This window comes from Cervus canadensis, chromosome 25, assembly GCF_019320065.1.
Source record: "Cervus canadensis isolate Bull #8, Minnesota chromosome 25, ASM1932006v1, whole genome shotgun sequence".
In the NCBI taxonomy this organism is placed as follows: Eukaryota; Metazoa; Chordata; class Mammalia; order Artiodactyla; family Cervidae; genus Cervus; species Cervus canadensis.
The window spans coordinates 15993214-16017748 of NC_057410.1; the positions used below are offsets into that span (position 1 = coordinate 15993214).

At 37.1% G+C, this 24535-nt stretch overlaps 1 protein-coding gene across 3 annotated transcripts in view; it reads left to right on the forward strand.

Moving 5' to 3' along the window:
- The first annotated feature begins 233 nt into the window (after positions 1 to 233).
- LRRK2 (leucine rich repeat kinase 2) overlaps positions 234 to 24535 on the forward strand; it is a 194561-nt gene continuing 170259 nt past the window's right edge. For 2 of the 3 annotated variants that reach the window (XM_043446342.1, XM_043446341.1), the window contains exons 1-7: positions 234 to 513; positions 793 to 878; positions 5234 to 5343; positions 7909 to 7997; positions 11028 to 11162; positions 13534 to 13668; positions 24045 to 24176. In XM_043446342.1, the coding sequence (XP_043302277.1) occupies positions 363 to 513; positions 793 to 878; positions 5234 to 5343; positions 7909 to 7997; positions 11028 to 11162; positions 13534 to 13668; positions 24045 to 24176 (838 nt within the window). In that variant the 5' untranslated portion in view covers positions 234 to 362. The remainder of the gene's footprint in view (positions 514 to 792; positions 879 to 5233; positions 5344 to 7908; positions 7998 to 11027; positions 11163 to 13533; positions 13669 to 24044; positions 24177 to 24535) is intronic. The other variant, XM_043446340.1, reaches the window with a different exon arrangement.

A 24535-nucleotide genomic window follows, 5' to 3' on the forward strand; every position in this document is an offset into this window, starting at 1 on the left:
TCCCGGGAGGCTGCGCCCGCCCAGGGTCTCGTCTGGGCCGCGCGGGGGCCACGGGCGCGCCCCAGCACCCCGGCCGCTCTCGCTGAGCCCTGCGCACCCGGCAAGGTTCTGCGCTGGGCCGCACGTCGGCCTGCGCCCCTGCAGGCCTCGGGGTGTTGGCCTTGCGTGGGGGAGGAGGACGCTGAGGAGGAGGGCTCCGAGAGAGGGCGGGAGCCGCCGCCTTCGCATAAACAGGCGGGCGTGGGTGCTGATGCGGCTGGCTGGGAGCGCTGGCCACGGCCGGTGAGCTGGGTTCGTCGCCTCCTTCCCGGAGCCGCCGGCCTTAGTGCGGGAGGGGCGGCCGGCTTGGAGCAGGGTCGGTCATGGCCAGTGGCAGCAGCCAGGGGTGCGAGGAGGACGAGGAATCTCTGAAGAAGTTGATAGTTAGGCTGAACAATGTCCAGGAAGGAAAACAGATAGAGACGCTGGTTCAAATCCTGGAGGATATGCTGGTGTTTACTTACGCCGATCACGGTAATCTTTTGTCGGGAAACTCTTCCTTACCTCCCGCACCCCCCTCTCCCCTCAACGCTTTCCCCGGCCTTTTAAACAAACTTTCTCCTCCCAACTTTGTGGCCGCACAGACCTGCACTCTCGAGTCGAAAGCTGTCCACTCCTTTGGGCAGAAAAGAGCTGACAATTCTAGGAAGGTCTTGCGCTCACTTCTTCTGCGTTCTCCCTCCTTTTCAGACTTAAAAGGGGGTGCCATGAATCGTGACTTTGCGCCTTTTCCTTACCCCCTTTCTTTTCCAGCCTCCAAGTTATTTCAAGACAAAAATGTCCACGTGCCTCTGTTGATCGTCTTGGACTCGTATATGAGAGTCGCTAGTGTGCAGCAGGTAAAAGAGTTGCTTTCATTTCGCCCATTTCTCCTTCTTTGGAAGTAGGTGTTTTTCTAATGATACTTTGTACCCAGAGTTCTGGGTTATTTCTGAGATTTGTGCTGACAAACCACTGTCTGTGGTTTTAAGCTGGAAGCATTGTTAAATCATTATAGATGTTAACGGTGTAAGAGGGCCTATTCTGTGCTCCTTAATTATCATTAAGAAGTAACTATAGAATTGACAGAATATGGATGGTGATGGGAGGGGAATAATAATGGGTTGAGGTTTGGTTTCTTTCATTGGCTAGATATGTTCCTAAGTGTTTAAATGAAATTATTCTAAGATTCTTCCCAATGTACAGCATGTTCTAGAGATGACACCACTGTGAATAGTTCGGGAAAGAGGAATAATGAACAGTAATATAATTAATAATTAAATTAATGAATTGAAGTTACTGGCAAACTCTCATAGGTTTAAGGTTTTCATTTTTAAACTTGAAGACAGGTTTCTAACCTTCTTTAGTTGTAGTACACCTTGTATTATCTAAAGTGAGTAATGTTTTAGGATTCCCTTGTAAGTTTAAATCTGTACTTCTCAACTATTTTCATATAAAATGAATGTAAAAGTGAAACTTTTAGAACCTGTATCATAGGAAACCCAGAAATTTGTTAAATATCTCAGATATATTTGAAAAGGAGCCTTAAGATGAAAATTAAGTCTGATACACCATCAAAACAAAATTACTGCTTAAGGATAACTTCCTTTGTAGATTTTGAGATTTGGGGAACTGACATTAGTTTTTTCATTTGCACGTTAGATTCTAAAGGGAAAGAGAATTGAACTTTGAACTCTATCGAGGTGCAGTATTTCTTAATATCTACTTGAAAGGCTAGACAGATGTAAGAATTATCTGAATCTGTCTGTATCAGTCTATCTTATGCTTATCTCTGTGTCCAGCTATGTCTAGCTTGGGTGAACCATATACCTAGCTTCTTTTATATGAAGATATATATATGTGTGATAAATGGTTGCTTTTATTTTTCTTCAACTGAAGTATATCCCATCTGCCTATTGATTTTCAGGCTGTTAGCAAATAAGATCAAGAAAAAAATGGAGGCATGATAAAGACACTATTCTTTTAACACCCAGTGTCTGAAATTTTGCCTATGAAACATGATTCACTCTCCAGCACTGGCCTTTTGTGCTTGCTGCTCTCCACCCACAGCATCCTTCTTACTTGCCTCTGCTTTGGTGTTCAAAATTGCCTTGTTTGTCAAACTCCATTCCTTGGATTCTGTTCTTGGTAGAGTCTCCTCTGCCAGGTACAACTCTGAACAGCTGGGCCCTGGGTGGGTTTGGTCTGCAGAGGAGGTAGTGCTAGACTTGAGAATCCAGGGGAGTCTGCAGCATACCCACCTCCTAATTCTTCTTCATTTTAGAAACTGCCAGATCCCAGACATGTTTGTTTGGGGTAGTTATGAATGTCATTCAATATCCTTGCCCAGTAGGTACCAAAGACAAAGTAAGAAAATAAGGAATTGTCTTTTGATTTGGTGATTTAATGGAATAGAATTACTAGTTGTAGCGCAGTATATTAACCTGCAAAGGGCATTATGTGTGTGTATATATTATTTGATTCTTGCTGAAATCTTACTTCCCTCTCAGAAATCTCACTGAATATTTTTTTCTCAGAGTAAGTAGCTCATTTAGGATCACAGAGCTAGTGACAGAGTCAGGACTCAAGTTTCACACACCTTCAAAGTCTTTTTTCATAATATAGTAGGTGCTGAATTCACACATTTTTTGTATAAGTAAAAAGTACAGTGGTTTGGTACAAATACTGTGGCCATGCTATGCCTACTGACATTATTGATTTAAATTATCATTGATCTTATCAAAGGGTTATTTTAATACTCTACTTAAAAGAAAATATTTTCTTCTTCAAATTTATGCATATTACTGGTGAAATTAATATAGATATACTTTAAAGCTTTATACGTTGAATCAGCTGAAAGTACTGAAGTAAAAGCACTTGATGAATTTAGGGAATTAAATTACCCTTCAAAAATAAACATCAAGGTTTGTTTTCAGAATTTAACATGACATTCCTGACTCTGAATTTTTATTTTCAATGTCTTTTCATGCCTTATTAGTTCTCCTTAATAAATCACAGTCTTTAGACAGTTGGTAGTTAGGCTATTTGTCTTATAAATCTCTTTCCTGCAAGTCACCTGAACATTTCTCTGTGTTCTTCAGTTTTACATTACTTTATTCACACAGTTTCAATCTTTGATGTGAGTGAAATACATGCAAGTGACTAAAATTTTCTTTAAACCCTAGATGTTTCCCATTGTGCATTAATTAGATAACTTGAGTTTACAGAATAATTATAATGAAGTGAAACTACCAATTGTATTACAACTGTCCAAGATGGGAGGTTTCTCTTTTTGAAAGATAAGCTTTTAATTGAATACATTAGTGGATCAGTTGTTACCTCCACTTTGCAGCTAGCGATTCTATTTAATCATAGAAGCTCAATTGCTTCAGTCTTTTTGCAAAGCAATTTTACTGATGCTGCTATTTCACCAACCAAAGCAAAACAGGTTTTCTTCTTGAGTCAGCCATGCAGGTACAGAGCTGAGTATAGCTTCCTGTGTGATTTATGATTTATTTCCCACCAGAAACTGTTCCAAATGTTATTTTTGAAATACTTAGATGAAAAAATCTTGATATATTTTATAAAAGCACAGAAATAGCCAGTTTCTATGGCATCTGGATTGTCAATATCTGTTCAACTTACGTGGAGGAGGATGTCTACTCACATATAAGTAAAAATAGCTGTCAAAAATTGCTTCCTTTTCAAGGAATTTGAAATTGTGTAAGAGGAAGTAATGACAGAGTAAAGCAATTCATGCTTAATCCAGAAAAGATCTAGAAATGGTATTTGTAAATAACTCTTGTATAATCACTTTTATCATATAAATACCCCTTCTTTATTCCTGTAAACAATTAGGAAATGTGTGCCATTATTATTCAGACACATAGAAATTTCTCCCCTGGTCATTCAACTCTGTGCCACTCAGCTCCAACTCACACATTCAGTCTCATTTAGCAATGGGCCCCTTTCTGGCAGCCTCCTCTCTATTTAGCATCTTACTTCTCTTCCTCACAGCTCATCAGTTTTAGAAGTTTCCATTTCACTGTTTTAAGTGACCAAATTTATAGTTCTTTTGAAATCTGACTCAAATCACACTTTTTCTGTATTATATTCTTCCCTGAGCAACTTTTCCTGACAGTGAATCCAGCTTTCAAACTTCATATGATATTGGTATTTATCACACATCATGGTTAGGCACTTCTCCATTAATCTGTAGAACTGAATATCTATGCATCTTCTTTTTCTGACCATATCGAGTGTAGTTTTGTAACATAGTAGGAAGAATTGAAAAGTCCTTGAATTTGGAGAGGAATATATGGCAGGAAGAGTGAGTTAATCTCGTTTGGAATTAAAATACCATTAATATTTAAAAATGTATTTTTTAGAAGTAAAGAGCAACTTATTCAATCTGGCATCACTTGTAAAAGTGAACTGAATGAAGGTATATTTAAAATGCATCAGTAAAATCATAATTCATTTGGAAATGTGAAAGACTTTAAGGACCTCATCAACTTGACCTCATCAACTCATATTTAGGTCCACTGAAGAAGTCTAGAGGAGTCCAGTGAGAAGTTCTACCTACTCTCCATCTCATGGTGCCTTTTTCTTTTATGTGTGAAAGATGTTGCAGTCATCAGACAGTGCTACTTCTCTTGCCGTTTGTCTTAACTTTATTATCTGGGGAGCAGTCTTTCCTGATAATTTACACTTGGCTGTCAAAATTTCTGGCTTTTCCTAATCTTCCATTCCAAACTACTTCATTTTTTCTTTTAATTAAAGTCCCAAATATTTAAAATAAATTATGTGAGGTGGATGTGCCTTAAAAAGTACAAAGCCCTGAGACTAGCCTTTCCTGTATGTCATAGTCTTGGTATGTCCTCTAAAACTATTTTTTATTTTATTGCTTTTTATTTAGACAATAGGCAATCTGTTTCCTTCATCATTTAGAAATGTTACTTTTTGTATGCCCTTTCAGTAGATTTTTGGAGAAAGATGTTTTCTAATTATATGACTTGCTTTTTGAGTATAAGTTTGTCATACTTCTTTTTAGTATAATTTTGAGTAAGCATTTTGAGTATAATTTTGTTTTAAAATAACTATTTTAAAATAATAGTCACCTAGTCTATTAAGAATGAAGAGATTCTTTGACTAAATATGTTCCATATATGTGTGTTTGTTTTAAAATATGAATATTTGCCTTTCTTATTTTTAGGTGGGTTGGTCACTTTTATGCAAATTAATAGAAATCTGTCCAAATACAATGCAAAGCTTAATGGGACCCCATGATATTGGACATGATTGGGAAGTCCTTGGGGTTCACCAGTAAGTATGTAAAAATATATTGCACTAAATATCTGTATAACAGCCCTTCTCTTGATACATTTTATTTGCAATTCAAGCCAAACTGATAAAAATCCTTTAAAATACATATAGTTCTCCTTGAATCAATAATTTACATTTATAGAGAGCTTAGAAAACTAACATTTGAGGTAATGCTAGGTATTGTTATTATTTTAATAATAATAGTTATACAATTGATTAAATTGTAGATGAATGCTTATGAATTCAAATGGATAAAATTTTTTTTTTTTTTTTTTACTTTTCAATAGTAGAATTGACACAAACCACTGGCCTCCCAGGTGATGCTAGTGGTAAAGATCCCTACCACCAATGCAGGAGACTTAAGAGACGTGGGTTCAGGCCTTGGGTTGGGATGGTCCCCTGGAGGAGGGCATAGCAACCCACTCCAGTGTTCTTGCGGGGAGAATCCCATGGACAGAGGAGCCTAGTGGCCACAGTCCATGGGGTTGCACCAAGTAGGACCTGACTGAAGCGACTTAGCACACACACAGGACACAAACCGCTACTTCTTCAAAACGAAAATATGGAAACTAAAAAGTTCTCTAAATAGTAATTTAGAAATTTATGCTTTACTGTCTTTAAAAAGCACATTTATGTATATTCATATGTATATATTTAATGAGCTTAAACTGCAGCTTTCAAAATGAAGAAAAAGGAGGAAATTATCTTTCAGCACATCTGCAGCCAACTCTTGATAGCTATTTACTAGCTATGTTATTGCAGTTTTCAACATAATGACTTCTTAAATGAGACTACTTCTTTAGCCATAATTAGTTAAGAAAATTTTTTTTGTGTTTCCAGGAAAGTCCTTTTTGGATAACTTTGGATAACTTTTGGATAACTTTTTTGTTTCTTGACAGTTAATAAAATATCTTCTGTCATCAAGTTTAGGTGTTCTTTATACTTAATGTGATTTTTCTTTACCTCAGAAAAGTGAATACTATGATTTCCAAAGATATATTTCTGTGGAAAACATAATTAATGCAAAACTAAAATTTACATCTCTGTTAGTTTTATTATTATTACATCTATTATTATTATAACTCTATTATTATTACATCTCTATTAGTGGCTGCAAATTTAGACAAATAAGAGCTGTTTGTTCATAGGCGAGTATACCTATGCTTGTATATTTTTCCATCTTTGATAAATATGAGTTGCTGTTTTTCAGTTTCTAGCATTAAAGAGTATGCTTTGCAAAGAGACTATTTACAACTAATAGATATTCTCATCTCCAAACTAATCCCTGAAATTCTATGTCAGTAATAAAGAATACAGCATTTAACGAAGAATTAGGCAAAACATGCCTGCAATTAATAGTTGTAATGTTATGTGTTCCTTGGTTTGGATGAGAATTTCCAAAATCCCCAAAGCTTTGTAATCTGTAATTTTAGGGAGACTTGGAAAACTTATTTAGTCATATTTTAGTACAAACCAAATGTTCCAGTTAACTTATGTGAATGTTTCTACAGGAAGTTTCTTTTCATTCATTTATTTGCTCACTCATCATTTATTCATCTTCTGTTCATCAGGTATTTATTACATCCCTCCTTTAGGTCAGAAGTAGTGTGAACAATATAGACACACTCTTCTCTACTCTTCTCTATAGTGGAGTATATTAGATCATTTCCAGCCAATAGTTATTATAAAACATATCTCCTTATATTCACGGACTTCCCCCCCTCAAAGGCTTACAGTACTAAAGGAGAAATCTCTTGTGTGGTAGTGAAGTCAGGAATAGTGGGAATGATTCAAGAAGAGGTAGGGGCAGCATAGGTAGGAGGAGAATTAACAGAGTTGAAGGAGAGAGTCTCTCAATTCCTTACCTCATCGCTAGAGACCATGTGCCGAGTTTCTTGAATCTAAGTGAAGCCATGGAAGCTCTATTTTCTAACAATAGAAAGCCAAGCAGCATTGGGTAGGAATAAACTATAGATTGTATATTTTAAAATTAATCAGCCCTGAGTAGGAATAGACTACAGACTGTATATTTTAAAATTAATAACTCAGGGGCTCAAATCAAATGTATTTGAACTAACTGAATACTATTGATATACTAGGTTCACTTTCTGTAATATCAATTTCTCTTTTAAAAATAGTAAAAAAAAATCAATAATTTAAATATTCAAATGATTTTTAATTTTTGTATGCAAGCTAACATTTTAATTACATCTCTATAATTTAATATATAAATATGTCACATAAAATTCACAAGTTTGTATCACATATAAAATGACTAGTCCCTTAGAACATTTAACTCAGTATTATTTTGAATATAGAATTGAGTGAAGTGGTTAATAATTGAATTTAAATATTTTGAGGAAAAAGTTATAGCTTTTCTGTTGAGACTCATAATAATTCCCTGTTAATCATTATAAGCCTGGATCAGGTTTATGGGGAAAAGACACACTAGCTTCAATATAGGGAATGAAGTACAATGAGATAAATAAAAATGTAGATGAGTAAAAGACAATATCTAAAAGAGTAAACATCTAGGATGATCTTGATTTTTGTTTTTAATTACAGATTGATTCTTAAAATGCTAACAGTTCATAATGCCAGTGTCAACCTGACAACAGTTGGATTGAAGGCCTTAGATCTTCTCCTAACTTCAGGTAGTATATACACACATATTTTTAATGTTGACACAAGTTAAAAAATAATTTAAACCACTTACTAAATATATTTTAATTTTTTAAAAATATAATATCACAACCTCAATATTGATGATTTCCAAAATTCTGTGTATCCATTTTCCTTTTCTCTCCTTATCTCTTTTCTCTAAACTTTTTCTCTCAAAAATACCACCCAATGTATTGGCCTTAAACATCACCTTGTATATTATTCCCAAATTTAATTTCTGTCCTCAGCTTTGCTCCTCTGATCTGGTCCCACATCTCATATTCCCATTAGTTTGTTAGCCATACATGTCCTGTCATGAGTATTTGTTCTCCGTGATATCTCTAATGTGTTTTCTATAAAACATGTTCTAGAGTATGACATAACAGTAATATGTCATAATAAAAATATATAGCCTTTCTTCTTTTGTGCTTGCTAAATGCTAGGTTTAACATGTAAAATACTTCATATGCTTTTACAAGCATAATCCTCAAAACATCCCTTGAGTGAACCCTGAAACCAGAGAGAATGCCTCAGCAAGAAGCAGTAGAAACAGGTTCTTATTTCACGTGTCAGGTTCTTTCCCGAGTAAACTTCTGCTTGAAGGATAATGGACCTGGAAACAAAGAGTGTTGCTGTGGTGCAATCGTTGTGATCATTGCCGTGCTGGACACTTGCTATGATGTGAGATTCTAAGAAGAAAGACTGCTTACAGGGAAGCTAATCAGAAAGGATAGGGAGGCTTTCCTTCAACGTGTGAAGGGTACTTTAGGTCAAGAGAACAGCATGTGCAGCATTGCAGAGGTCTAGGAGGAGGGCATGAGAGGAGCTGGATGTGTGGGTGGTAAGATTTTAAATGCTTTCATAATCCCTGCCAAGTGATGAAGGGCCATTAGGAGAGAGAGAAAGGAAGACAGAGGGAGAAGATCAGAGAATGAAAGAAGAGAGATAGGAAAGGCCTGAAGGTCCTCACCACTTCACCAGAGCCTTTTATTAAAATATGTAATAGAATGTGCTAACTAGTCTTGGCGGTTTAGTTGCTAAGTCGTAACTGACTCTTATGACCCCATGGACTGTAGCCCACGAGGCACTTATGTCTATGGGATTCTCCAGGCAAGAATAGTGGAGTGGTTTGTCCTTTAATCCTCCAAACTAGTCTTAATCATGATTTATTTTAAACTCATCCTTGGGAGTCTTTTTTGGGAGTGTGTGAAGATTTATTCTCCATTTGGCGGTGGACAGGTTTATGAATTTGAAAAATCTCCCAATATGAATATATTGAGATTAGCAGCATGCAGACAGTTAGGAAATTTGATATGTTTTGCAAAAAACTAGTTAATTTCTTCTATATAGCATTGAGAATTTTGAGTTTTTAGGGAAGTTTGTAATGTGTTTTAGAGTTCATTTCAGATACTTTATTAGAGGCTAATTTATGAACCACTGTTTGTTTGGCTTATTTGTTAACTCATGGGATAGTTATTGGGCACTTACTGCTACGCTGGCTACTAGCGAACTCTCAGACAGCTGAGGCAGAGTTCCTGCAATGAAGAAGTTCACAGTCCAGCACCATTGTCTAATATAACTTTTTGCAATGAAGGAAATACTGTACATGTTTAAATTCATGGCTCGTAGCCATATTTGGTGGTTGAACATGGGGAATGTGAGGAGCTAAATTTTAATTTTATTTAATTTTACTTAATTTAAATTTGAGTTTAAGTAGCCTCATGTGATTAGTGGCTACAGAATTGAACAGCCCAACAAAGAGATAAAAAGCATTTAAAGAGATAATTTCAGTTTAATGAGAAAAGTACTATAACAGAGATAGGAAGAAAACCACCATAGGAACACAGAGAGAAGCTAGGCTTATTTGTGGGATTTAAGGGCATGTCCATGACCTGTCTAAATTTTAATCCAGCTCTGACTCTTGTTTGTTCTACTTTGGGCAGAGTTACTGGGTCACTTCTGTGGCTGTTTTCTCATCTCTGATGTGAGGATTGCACTTATCTTGTGGGGCTGTGGTGGTTTACACATGTTTGAGTGAACTGTCAATACGTCAACCTATGTCTGATGTGTTATGTGCTGTATACGTGTATGCTATGACTACCCCTCCTACAGTTTTTATTGACCGAATAGGTGCTGTTTATGTTATGCCTTGAATTAAGGTAGCATTATATTTGGGGTAGAAAAGGGCATGGGCATTCCACTCAGCTAGTGTGAATGCAAAAATTTATATCAAAGGAAATGTGTTTGTGATGAGCAGAGAGCTTAGCGTGTTTGGAGTCAGTAGTTCAGGGAGGGACGTGAGGCTGGTGAGATACATGTAATCTGTGAAGAGTCTCGTTTGTTAGACTGAGGAGTATGAGAATGTCTTAGGAGACTTCAAAGGGAATTATAGATCACATTTGTGTTTTAGAAATATAGTGCAGGGGGTCAACTAGTTAGGTAGGAGTTTGCACCAAGCAGAGCAGTTAAGCAATTGTGTTTGCATTCTAGGTGAGAGGTGATGGGGTCCAGAACAAAACAGAAATGGAGGGGCCTAGTTCAAAAGGAATTTTTGAAATATTTAGAGGTTAGACTTGAAGGACTTAGTATGAGTTGATTCTTTGGTTGGGCAGAGAATGAGAAGAGAGAGGGAGAATGAAAGAAGGAAGATGACTTAAGTTTCTCTGGTAACTATTGGATCCAAGGTGGTGTCATTGATGAAGAGAGGCAGTTGGAGTAGGTGAGGTTTGGGGTGGCCATGGAGCATTCAGATGATGTTGTCTAAGAGGCAGAAATATTTCAGGAGCTTGGGGCAAGAGGTCTTGGTAATGGTCATTGATTGGGAATCGTAAGTTATAGGAAAGTGTACTGGGGATTTATCTCATTTAGAAAGGCCATAGAGCTTGATAGGGCTAACAGCTGGGGCAACTACATGGTTCATCAAAAAGAGAAATTCACTAACCATCATAGCCCTCATGTAAAAATTAAGACATTAAATGTTAAAGCAGCTATTTACTTGGAGCTTATTGTTCTCTTCAAAATAGGTAAAATCAGTTTGCTGATACTGGATGAAGAAAATGATATTTTCTTGTTAATCTTCGATGCCATGCGCACATTTTCAGCCAGTGATGAAGTCCAGAAACTTGGATGTAAAGTTTTACATGTGCTGTTTGAGAGAGGTATTTAAAAATTTCAAGCTCTTTATTTTGATATTTATATAAGAAAAAAAGGTTTATAAGGGTTTATAGTAGGAAAAGTAGGATTAAGTATCATGATAAGAAGATATTGAAAACTGTACTATTTACTAAAGTTTGAATTGTCAGTCAAGGGTAGGTAATGGAGTTAATTCAGAAACATTGCTTGTTTTTTACAGAGTAAATTCCATTCATGGATTATAAATTATGCAGTTGTAGTAAACTTTCTTCCATTGCTTAACAAGGCATAGGTTCACTTTGTAAACTGGGTGTGTAGGAGTTAAAAAAGAAAAAAGTGAAACAATGGAGTCAAGCACAACTTAAATTTGGGTTTATGATGTTGAGTCATCACCAGAGATTTTAGAAATTGCTCAAGGCTCTGGATAAAGAACAGAAAGTTTACAAAGTGTCCCTTAGGACTAAGACTAATATGTATTTTATCACATAACACTGAGATTGATGACAGAGATAACCATGTAATTTTATAGTTAGTGGGAACCTTTGGTTCTTCCACTGGCTTGATGACGAAATGGATCAGAGAAGTGAAATGAGTAACCTGCCTGAGGGCACACAGCTAGTTATCTCCATTACAGTCCAGTTGACTAAGTTTTTTGAGAGCACCTTTTGTGTCATTGAGAACCAACAATGGTAGGGGTTTAGAATAAGAACCTCAGTGGGCCCTGTGTCCATACCAGTTTACCTATTCCAGTTTCTGGTAGCTCCAGGAATGGAGTAGATCACCTTATACTGTTTAATTTCCTGCCTTATTCTAAAAAGAATTCAAATAGTTTATAGATATTTATAATACATTAGAGGGAAAAAATGAATGAGGAAATGGGTGAGGGGAAAATATGATGCTAGGTTAAATTTATTGCTTACTTCAGATCCTGTATCTTTGCAGAGAGATGGACCAGAAATTTGGCCCTTTGCTTTCTATCAGGCAAAGAAAAGAGGCAGAAACATCATTGATTACAAAGTTACTTGAAATAAAAGTAAACCCATTAATCAGAAGAAGCAATCATGGGAGACTTGGAGAAAATCCTCCTTGAGTCTCCCTGGATGAGGTGATAAAATGCACACATTCTGTAAGGAACACAAAGTGTCATTTCAGTGGAAGAGACTATCAAAGGGCACAGCTTGGGCCTGGGCCTCAGCTCTCTGGTGAAGGGGCTTGGTGGAGGAGAGGAATGGAGGAGGTGCATGTCTCTCAGGCTATCTTCTCTAAATGTTACATCTGGCAACTAAGCTTTTGATAAGAATTGGGCAGAATTGAGTTTGAGGAGTTATTGTCTTGAGAGCTTGTAATCTTCTGTGCTGCAGTTTAAGGGCACATCCTTATTCAGGAAAGAAGGGTTAACATAACTCTCACCAGCATTGTGGGATCCAAGACCTGTGAAGAAGCACCAAAGAATGTTGAAAAGGAGATCTCACTGTGACAGAAAGATCAACGCTAACAATACTGTGATTGTAAATGTCGAGTAGAAACACTTCTGAAGTTTTGAAGAGTATCAGGTTCCCCAGGACTTAGTGACACCTGTAAAGTTAATTTTCAAAATTTAAAACTATGATCTGGAAACTGTTCCATAAAATGAGAAGATTTGGTGATACTCCACCTTTATTAGAAGAACCCAGTCAATTTCACATTATATTACATGGACTATTGGTATAAAGTTGAACAACAGAAATTAGTATTGATCATGAAGAGTGCTGCATTTTCTGATTTATGTCAGTGTATTTTCAGGTCAGATAAACCAGATTTTTATACATGTTTTTGAGGTTCCCACCCAATAAAATGACTCTAAATGAAGCTCACTGCTTGATCCAAAGACTAATTATGGGAATTAATGAGGACATTTGTTGTTCTCTGATGAAATCAAGACCATTACGATAGAGTATTTTGAAGTCTCATTACTTGTCATTTGCTGAAGTTCATCCTCTTGAACTGATGCATTTAGCTTAGCTGCCCTTGAACAGTGTACCAGTAACCACTCCTTTTTAAGTATTGTGATATGTTCACTTCAATAAGCCATCTTTGTTAGTCATAGATTAGTTTGCTCTAGAATCTTTCAAATGAAATTATAAATAATTTTGGCTTTCTGAGAACTAGTCATTACATTTCAAAACATGGAGTAACTAGTAGTAACTGATATAGGTCAAAACAAAATTATTTTACCTCAATAGCTTGTTTTCCCATTATAAAATTCCTAGGAAGGGATATTTGCTGAAGTATAGTCTTTAATTTATGTCTGTTGTGTATACTGTCTTATCATGAATTATCATGAATATTATATTTTTGAGTAATTAAACTTTTAAATCACGTTTCAGCTCTTTCAGTGTTTTGTTTTTCATTTTTTAGTTTCAGAGGAGCAACTGACTGAATTTGTTGAAAATAAAGATTATATGATATTGCTAAGTGCGTTAAAAAATTTTGAAGATGAAGAGGAAATTGTGCTTCATGTACTGCACTGTTTACATTCCTTAGCAATTCCTTGTAAGTAGCCTGCATACATGGTTTCTTTCTTGAACTTGAAAATTGCAATATATGTTCTTTCTGAGTGTGTTTCAAAAATGTTTTTATTGGAGACCTGTAGGTGATAAAGCCATTCATTTGTTTATTCATCTGATTAATTTTTGTTTATTGATTTAGTACTGTTGCTGGCTCTGGGCTTTGTGCTGGAGAAATAGTAGCAAAAATATAAACATTTCTTGCCTTTTGTATTCCCATAGTACTGCACAATATACAGATAAGCACAGAAGTGATTACAGAGTATTATAAGGCAAATGTTGGCAGAAGTACCTAGGGTTATGAGAACAAACAGGGAGTGAGGCAAGATCTCTCAGCAGAGTCTTGAATGATGAGGACAGCTTTGTGTGCAGAAAAATGTGAGATGAAATAGAAGTGCAGGCAGTAACCCAGGGGTGGACATCTTAAAGTGTAAAGATCCTAGAGCAAGAAAGCATAGAAAAATCAAGAGGATAAAAGTAGCTCAGTAAACTATATTTGTAAGTGTGTGAATGCATGTGTGTGTGAAATGCACATGTAGAGAGCTGAGCATCTGCTTGTATGCTGATTAATGGAGGTGAAATAAGGGCTTGATAAGAATTAGTGCATGAGACTGGAGACATAATCAGATGCTAAAAGGCCTGAAAAGCCACAGGAAGGAGTTTTGAACTTTATTTCTTGATTCTTGGTTAGCATTTTGGTGATGCTTTGAAATCTAGCCACTTTTATAATAAAAAAGTACAAAAAATTAATTTGCTGTGTATGCCATCAGTGAATGCGTCTATTACTTCAGATTTCAATTCCTTCTGTTTTATAAGTACACTTGAGCATTTTGTATTTCATTTATTACCTATTTGGGCTTGTACAGGATTTACACGTGCATTTATGGGTAATAATTTCATCTTCACATGTGTAAAGTTGTGAGGATTAGATCACTTAAATAATGTTAAAAATGTAGAGTAGTACCTGATAATGTAATATGATGCTACTGCTAAGTCACTTCAGTCATGTCCGACTCTGTGCGAACCCATCCCTGGGATTCTCCAGGCAAGAACACTGGAGTGGGTTGCCATTTCCTTCTCCAATGCATAAAAGTGAAAAGTGAGTGAAGTCGCTCAGTCATGTCCGACTCTTTGTGACCCTATGGACTACAGCCTACCAGGCTCCTCTGTCCATGGGATTTTCTAGGCAAGAGTACTGGAGTGGGGTGCCATTGCCTTGAATGTAATATAATAAATGTGGTTAAAACCTTGACAGAATTACTAAAAACTTTGTATCTCATATATACATAGTAAATATATTATATATAATAAACATATGATTTCAAACATGGAATCTTATAGATATGAGACTTCAGTAAAAACTCTTGTGAAAGAAAGCCCTTTCTTAGTAAAGTTATAAAATCTTATTCATGGAAAGTTAAACTCTTAAAAGTAGATGGGGCTGAACAATAGTGGAAAATGGAATTTATTTATTTTTAAATTAATTTATGTTAATTGGAGGCTAATTACTTTACAATATTATAGCGGTTTTTGCCATACATTGACATGAATCAGCTATAGGTGTACATGTGTTCCCCATCCTGAACCGCCCTCCCACCCCCCCTCTACACCCCAGCTCTCAGGGTCATCCCAGTGCCCCAACCCTGAGCACCCTGTCTCATGCATTGAACCTGGACTGGCGATCTATTTCACGTCTGATAATACACATGTTTCAATGCTATTCTCTCAAATTATCCCACACTCGCCTTCTCCTACAGAGTCCAAAAGACTGTTCTTTACACCTGGGTCTCTTTTGCTGTCTCGCATATAGGGTCATCGTTACCATCTTTCTAAATTCCATATATATGCATTAATATACTGTGTTGGTGTTTTTCTTTCTGACTTCACTCTGTATAATAGACTCCAGTTTCATCCACCTCATTAGAACTGATTCAAATGCATTCTTTTTAATACCCGAGTAATATTCCATTGTGTATATGTACCACAGCTTTCTCATCCATTCGTCTGCCGATGGACATCTAGGTTGCTTCCATGTCCTGGCTATTGTAAACAGTGCTGCGGTGAACATTGGGGTACACGTCTCTTTCAATTTTGGTTTCCTCAGTGTGCATGCCCAGCAGTGGGATTGCTGGGTCGTATGGCAGTTCTATTTCCAGTTTTTTAAGAAATCTCCACACTGTTCTCCATAGTGGCTGTACTAGTTTGCATTCCCACCAACAGTGTAAGAGGGTTCCCTTTTCTCTGCATCCTCTCCAGCATTTATTGTTTGTAGACTTTCTGATAGCAGCCATTCTGACCAGCGTGAGATGGTACCTCATTGTGGTTTTGATTTGCGTTTCTCTGATAATGAGTGATGTTGAGCATCTTTTCATGTGTTTGTTAGCCATCTATATGTCTTCTTTGGAGAAATGTCTGTTTAATTCTTTGGCCAATTTTTTTATTGGGTCATTTATTTTTCTGGAATTGAGCTACAGGAGCTGCTTGTATATTTTTGAGATGAATTCTTTGTCAGTTGCTTCACTTGCTATTATTTTCTCCCATTCTGAAGGCTGTCTTTTCACCTTGCTTATAGTTTCCTTTGTTGTGCAAAAGCTTTTACATTTAATTAGGTCCCATTTGTTTACTTTTGCTTTTATTTCCATTACTCTGGGAGGTGGGTCATAGAGGATCCTGTTGTGATTTTTGTCAGAGAGTGTTTTGCCTATGTTTTCCTATAGGAGTTTTATAATTTCTGGTCTTACATTTAGATCTTTAATCCATTTTGAGTTTATTTTTGTGTATGGTGTTAGAAAGTGTTCTACTTTCATTCTTTTACAAGTGGTTGACCAGTTTTCCCAGCACCACTTGTTAAAGAGATTGTTTTTTCTCCGTTGTATATTCTTGCCTCTTTTGTCAAAGATAAGGTGTCCATAGGTTCGTGGATGTATCTCTGGGCTTTCTATTTTGTTCCATTGATCTATATTTCTGTCTTTGTGCCAGTACCATACTCTCCTGATGACTGTAGGATAGTAGGATAGTCTGAGGTCAGGAAGGTTGATTCCTCCAGTTCCATTCTTCTTTCTCAAGATTGCTTTGGCTTTTCAGGGTTTTTTGTATTTCCATACAAATTGTGAAATTATTTGTTTTAGTTCTGTGAAAAATACCGTTGGTAGCTTGATAGGGAGTGCATTGAATCTATAGATTGCTTTAGGTCATACACTCATTTTCACAATATTGATTCTTCCAATCCATGAACACGGTATGTTTCTCCATCTGTTTGTGTCCTCTTTTATTTCTTTCATCAGTGTTTTATAGTTTTCTATGTATAGGTCTTTTGTTTCTTTAGGTAGATTTATTCCAAAGTATTTTATTCTTTTTGTTGCAATGGTGAATGGTATTGTTTCCTTAATTTCTCTTTCTGTTTTCTCATTGTTAGTGTATAAGAATACAAGGGATTTCTGTGTGTTAATTTTATATCCTGCAACTTTACTATATTCATTGATTAGCTCTAGTAATTTTCTGGTAGAGTCTCTGGGGTTTTCTATGTAGAGGATCATGTCATCTGCAAACAGTGAGAGTTTTACTTCTTCTTTTCCAATCTGGATTCCTTTTATTCCTTTTTGTTCTCTGATTGCTGTGGCTAAAGCTTCCAAAACCATGTTGAATAGTAGTGGTGAGAGTGGGCACCCTTGTCTTGTTCCTTGCTTTAGGGGAATGCTTTCAATTTTTCACTATTGAGGATAATGTTTGCTGTGGGTTTATCATATATGGCTTTTATTATGTTGAGGTATGTTCCTTCTATGCCTGCTTTCTGGAGGGTTTTTATCATAAATTGATGTTGAATTTTGTCAAAGGCTTTCTTTGCATCTATTGAGACAATCATATGGTTTTTATCTTTCAATATTTGCAGAGAAAGCCTTTAACAAAATTCAACATCCATGATACAATGTGGTGTATCACATTGATTGATTTGCAGATATTAAAGAATCCTTGAATCCCTGGGATAAAGCCCACTTGGTCATGCTGTAAGATCTTTTTAATATGTTGTTGGATTCTGTTTGCTAGAATTTTGTTAAGGATTTTTGCATCTATGTTCATCAGTGATATTGGCCTGTAGTTTTCTTTTTTTGTGGCATCTTTGTCTGGTTTTGGTATTAGGGTGATGGTGGCCTCATAGAATGAGTTTGGAAGTTTACCTTCCTCTGAAATTTTCTTGAAGAGTTTGAGTAGGATAGGTGTTAGCTCTTCTCTAAATTTTTGGTAGAATTCAGCTGTGAAGCTGACTGGTCCTGGGCTTTTGTTTGTTGGAAGATTTCTGATTGCAGTTTTGATTTCCATGCTTGTGATGTGCTTGTTATGATATTCTATTTCTTCCTGGTAAAGTTTTGGAAAGTAGTAGTTTTCTAAGAATTTGTCCATTTCTTCCAAGTTGTCCATTTTATTTGCATATAGTTGCTGATAGCAGTCTCTTATGAGCCTTTGTATTTCTGTATTGTTTGTTGCAGTTTCTCCATTTTCGTTTCTAATTTTGTTGATTTGATTCTTCTCCCATTTTTTCTTGATGAGTTTGGCTAATGGTTTGTCTATTTTATTTATCTTCTCAAAGAACCAGCTTTTAGCTTTGTTGATTTTTGCTGTGGTCTCCTTTGTTTCTTTTTCATTTATTTCTGCCCTATTTTTTATGATTTCTTTCCTTCTACTAACCCTGGAGTTCTTCATTTCTTCTTTTTCTAGTTGCTTTAGGTGTAGAGTTAGGTTATTTGTTTGATTTTTCTCTTGTTTCTTGAAGTAAGCTTGTATTGCTATGAACCTTCCCCTTAGCACTGCTTTTGCTGAATCCCATAGGTTTTGGGTTGTTATGTTTTCATTCATTTCTGTGCATGTTTTGGTTTCTTTTTTGATTTCTTCTGTGATTTGTTGGTTATTCAGAAGCGTGTTGTTTAGCCTCCATATGTTTATAGTTTTAGTAGTTTTTTTCCTATAGTTGGCATCTAACCTTATCGCATTGTGATCAGAAAAGATGCTTGGAATGATTTCAATTTTTTCTGAATTTACCAAGACTATATTTATGGCCCAGGATGTGATTGATCCCGGAGAAGGTTCCATGTGCACTTGAGGAAAAGGTGAAGTTGATTGTTTTGGGGTGAAATGCCCTATAGATATCAATCAGGTCTAACTGGTCCATTGTATCATTTAAAGTTTGTGTTTACTTGCTAATTTTCTGTTTAGTTGATCTATCCATAGTTGTGAGTGGGGTATTAAAGTCTCCCACTATTATTGTGTTACTGTTAATTTTCCCTTTCATACTTGTTAGCATTTGCCTTACATATTGCGGTGCTCCTATGTTGGTTGCATATATATTTATAATTATTATATCTTCTTCTTGGATTAATCCTTTGATCATTATGTAGTGTCCTTCTTTGTCTCTTTTCACAGCCTTTATTTCAAAGTCTATTTTATCTGATATGAGTGTTGCTACTCCTGCTTTCTTTTGGTCTTTATTTGTGTGAAATGTCTTTTTCCAGCCCTTCACTTTCAGTCGTATGTGTCCCTTGTTTTGAGGTTGGTCTCTTGTAGACAGCATATATAGGGGTCTTGTTTTTACATCCATTCAGCCAGTCTTTGTCTTTTGGTTGGGGCTTTCAACCTATTTACATTTAAAGTAATTGTTGATAAGTATGATCCTGTTGCTGTTTACTTTGTTGTTTTGGGTTTGGGTTTATACACCTTTTCTGTGTTTCCTGTCTGGAGAAGATCCTTTAGCATTTGCTGAAGAGCTGGTTTGGTGGTGCTGAATTCTCTCAGCTTTTGCTTGTCTGTAAAGCTTTTGATTTCTCCATTATATCTGAATGAGATCCTTGCTGATACAGTAATCTGGCTTGTAGGTTTTTCTCTTTCATCTCTTTAAGTATGTCCTGCCATTCCCTTCTGGCCTGAGGAGTTTCTGTTGAATGATCAGCTGTTATTCTTATGGGAATCCACTTGTGTGTTATTTGTTGTTTTTCCCTTGCTGCTTTTAATACTTGTTCTTTGTCTTTGATCTTCGTTAATTTGATTAATATGTGTCTTGGGGTGTTTTGCCTTGGGTTTATCCTGTTTGGGAGTCTATGGGTTTCTTGAACTTGGGTGGCTATTTCCTTCCCCATTTTAGGGAAGTTATCAACTATTATCTCCTCAAGTATTTTCTCATGGCCTTTCTTTTTGTCTTCTTCTTCTGGGACTCCTATGATTTGAATGTTGGTGTATTTCACATTGTCCCAGAGGTCTCTTGAGGTTATCCTCATTTCTTTTAATTCTTTTTTCCTTTATCCTCTCTGCTCCATTTATTTCCACCATTCTATCTTCCACTTCACTTATCCTATCTTCTGCCTCAGTTATTCTACTGTTGGTTCCCTCCAGAGTGTTTTTGATCTCAGTTATTGCATTATTCACTATTGATTCACTCTTTTTTATTGCTTCTAGTTCCTTGTTAAACATTTCTTGCATCTTCTCAATCCTTGTTTCCAGACTATTTGACTGTAACTCCATTTTGTTTTCAAGATTTTGGATCATTTTTACTATCATTATTCTAAATTCTTTTTCAGTTAGACTCCCTATCTCCTCCTCTTTGGTTTGGTGGGCATTTATCATGTTCCTTTACCTGCTGAATATTTCTCTGCCTTTTCATTTTGTTTAGATTGCTGTGTTTGGGGTGGCCTTTCTGTATGCTGGAAGTTTGTGGTTCCTCTTTATTGTGGAGGTTCCTCCCTGTGGGTGGTGTTGGATGAGTGGCTTGTCAAGGTTTCCTGGTTAGGGAAGCTTGTGTCCATGTTCTGATGGGTGGAGCTGGATCTCTTCTCTCTGGAGTGCAGTGAAGTGTCCAGTAGTGAGTTTTGAGGTGTCTGTGGGTTTGGTGTGACTTTTGGCCACTTGTATGTTAATGCTTAGGGTTATGTTCCTGTGTTGCTGGAGAATTAGCTTGGTTTATCTTGCTCTGAAACTTGTTGGCTCTTGGGTGGAGCTTGATTTCAGTGTAGGTATGAAGGCTTTTGGATGAGCTCTTGTTGATTAATGTTCCCTGGATTCAGGAGTTTTCTGATGTTCTCTAGTTTTGAATTTAAGCCTCCTGACTCTGGCTTTTCATCTTATTCTTACAGTAACCTCAAGTCTTCTCCATCCATACCACACTGATGATAAAACATGTAAGGTAATGGTGAAAAGATTCTCCACAGTGAGGGACACCCAGAGAAATTCACAGAGTTACATGGAGAAGAGAAGAGGGAGGAGGGAGATAGAGGTGACCAGGAGGAGAAGAGGGGGAATCATAAGGGGAGAGAGCAATCTAGCCAGTAATCAATTCCCTATGTGCTCTCCACAGTCTGGAAAACTCAGAGAGGTTCATGGAGTTACATAGAAAAGGGAAGAGGTAGGAAGGAGATAGAGGTGACCAGGAGGAGAATAGGGAGAGTCAAAAGGAGAGAGACAGATCTAGCCAGTAATCAGTTCCCTGTGTTCTCCACAGCCCAGAACACCCAAAGAGATTCACAGAGTTGGGTAGAGTAGAGAAGCGGGAGAGAGGAGTTAGAGGTGACCTGGGGGATAAAAAGGAGAGTCAAAAGGGGGAGAGAGCAATCAAGCCAGTAATCACACTCCTAAGTAAAAATAGATACTGAAGATTGGATTCTTAAAGGTATGAAATTGATAACAAATACCAAAAAGCAAAGATTAAAAATCTAGAGTAGAGGTTAGACTTCTCAAAAATACAATATTAATAAAACAAAATCACAAAAATTATAAATAATATATGAAATTTGCTTTAAAAATAGAGTCTTTATTTGGCAAGGTAATAGTAGGTTATAAAAATGAAAATTAAAGGAGTAGTAAAGAACTTAAAAACTAAAAGAAAAAAAAGAAAATGGTAATAGTAAAATATATCTAGGAATTTCTCTGGAGCTGTTGAGGGCAGTGTGGGGTCAGTTCAGTTTCAGATACTTCCTTGTTCCAGCTTATACTTTTTCTCAAGGTCTATAGGCCCCTTCCAATGTAGTCTGTGCTAACGACAGGGTTTTAATCTGTCGCACCTGTCACTTCCAAAGTGGTTCTCTCTTCTTTGTTTATTTTGGCTTCCTCTGTTTGCAAGTCTCTTCAGTGCCTAATTCCTGCCCTGACACAAGGCAGGGAAGGTGGTCACTTATTTAGGCTCATTTGTTCAGTTGTGCTGTGGGGAGGGAGGAATACTGCAAACGAGTATCACTGGTGTGTGTAGGGAGTGCTCTCAGTGTCTAGGCCACACTGGCGTGTGTGCTTTCCTGGTCTTCGCTGCTCAGGCTCCAGGTTGCTCTGCAGGGGAACTGTCCACAGCAGGTTCAGGGTTTCATGCACTTCCCAGGTCTTAGCTGATCAGGTTCTTGGGTACTCCACAAAGGCACAGACTCTGTTAGACCTGCGTTTTGTGCCCTTCCCAGGTCCAAGCAGCTCCGGTGACCAGGTGCCTGGCGAGCACACTCTCCCCAGGTGGGTGGTGCGTCTTATCATCTCCCTGGTCCCAGTCCCTTGGTTTCCTGGGTGCCGTGTGTCTCTTCTGGGGAACTGATCTCTGACTGCAGCCCTCCTGGTGGATGTCAACTGTCCAGGATCCCAGGAAGGCTTGGTTAGCAACTGGGAGCCTGCTCACAGTTTGGTGGAGGATGCTCTCTGGGGCCGAGATGACCCCTCACCTTCCAGCTCTGGCTGTCACTTGCCTGCCTCTCTGCCTCCAGCTGGTGGGGGTGGGTCGGGGGGGAGAGGAGAAGCCCATGCCTCCCTGTTCAGCCCCGGCTCACTGCTGGTGGACGTGAGCATCTGGGCTATTTCTCCGCTGGGGGTTGCAGTTAGGCACATAATCTGTGGATTGTTTTTTTTTCCTCGTGGTTTTGTTTCCCCCTGAGAGTCCAAAACTCTACACAGACACTCCAGTGAGAGGGTTTCCTGGAGTTGGGAAACTTCTCCTCCTTCACGACTCCCTCCCCTGGACGGGTCTCCATCCCTAACTCTTTGGCTCTCTTTTTATCTTTTATATTTTGTCCTACCTCCTTTCAAAGAGAATGGGCTGCCTTTCTGGGTGCCTGGTGTCTGATGCCAGCGTTCAGAAGTTGTTTTGTGGAATTTGCTCAGCATTCAAATGATCTTTTGATGAATTTGTGGGGGAGAAAGTGGTCTCCCCATCCTATTCCTCTGCCATCTTAGGACCACCCCCGGAAAATGGAATTTAAACTTCTCTGAGTCATCTACTGCCAACAAACTGAATGTATTTTTCATTTTGCCTTTCCTTGGCTATACATTTATTTGTTTTGTACTGGCTCTTTTGAAATTCATTTTTTCCTACCCATATTGACATATCTTCACTGTAAATGTGCTGATTCATAATGGAAATGTCAAAGAAAGGGGCAACTAAAAATACAAAAGCAAGTGTTTTAGACTTTACGTTTGAATCTAGAGCAAATCATATCTGTGGTACTGAGTATAAGCAGGTAATTGTTTTAAGATGCCATTTTCTTTAATTACAACATCTTTTTCCATATTTAGTGTTTTTTAAAATACAATTTAAACATTAAAAATGTATTTTTTAGGAAAAAAAGCTTGTGCCAAAAAAAGGAAGAAATTTATTTTGCACACCTTTTTCTCTCTGTTTTAAGAATAGTACACGTTTCATTGAGACATATAAATTAATTTTCTCCATATGGGTTCACATACTTTCTCTATTGATTAATTGCCTTTTCCAGTAAATTCTTCCCTTCCCTGTGGTTCATTTATGTTTATCTCTTAGTCATATATTTTAATATTCTGCCTCTTCTCTCCCCTTCATCCATTCTTTTCCCTGTCTGTGGCAGAGCCTTCAGGAAACTAGGTTTTGTGACTTTTACACTGGCTATTCTTCTGCTGCTCTTCTGGAATGAATAGGAATAGATCATGGCTGATTCTGGCTCTTCTGTTATGTGATATAATCTTGCTTTTCTTTCTAATGGTTTGAGAAAAAGGAACAATTAAAATCTATTATCCAATGGAATACTGCCTCATTAGGAAACAGGCCCCAAATTCATTTCTTTGAAAACTAACGGCCAGGACTTTACATATTTTGACTTACATAAAAGCATTTTCAGATTTCCCTATTTGTTTACATTTTTAAGCCAAGATACAGGAATAAAGCAACTTTCCCTTAGTCCTAGAGATGAGTTCTAAAGTCTGTTACATTAACAATGAACAACATAGTATTTTTATAGCTATTTGACAGAAAATGACATTTAAATTTGGTATTGTAGCCATTATACTGCCATGTATTTAAAATCTCTGTGAGATGTTTTTGTATGCATATTTCAGTGGGGAAAATTATTGCCTTATTGATAATTATGATTTCTTTGAATTTAGGTAGTAATGTTGAAGTCCTCATGAGTGGCAATGTCAGGTGTTATAATATTGTGGTAGAAGCCATGAAAGCATTCCCTATCAGTGAAAAAATTCAAGAAGTGAGTTGCTGCTTGCTCCATAGGCTTACGTTAGGTAAGTTACAACTCTTGGTTAATTTTTTATCACAGTATATATGATGTAAGTGTATATAGCATACATATGTTGTATGTTGATGCATAGGTAGCCGATCAACATATACTTGATGGAAATATTGTAAAGTAGCAAACTGTCATGCCATGCTTAGGTGGAATTTTAAAAGGAGTGGCAAAAATAAATGTGTGCAATATTAGAAGTGTTATCTTATTGTTAATGCTATATTTGAAGTATTATTATGTAAATATTTATTGCATGCAAAAGAATAAACATAACATACAGAAAATGTGAAGTGCAATGCAAAAGAACTCCTCATCAAACTTAAGTATTAGTACTTTACCAGTGCTGGTAAAGCTACT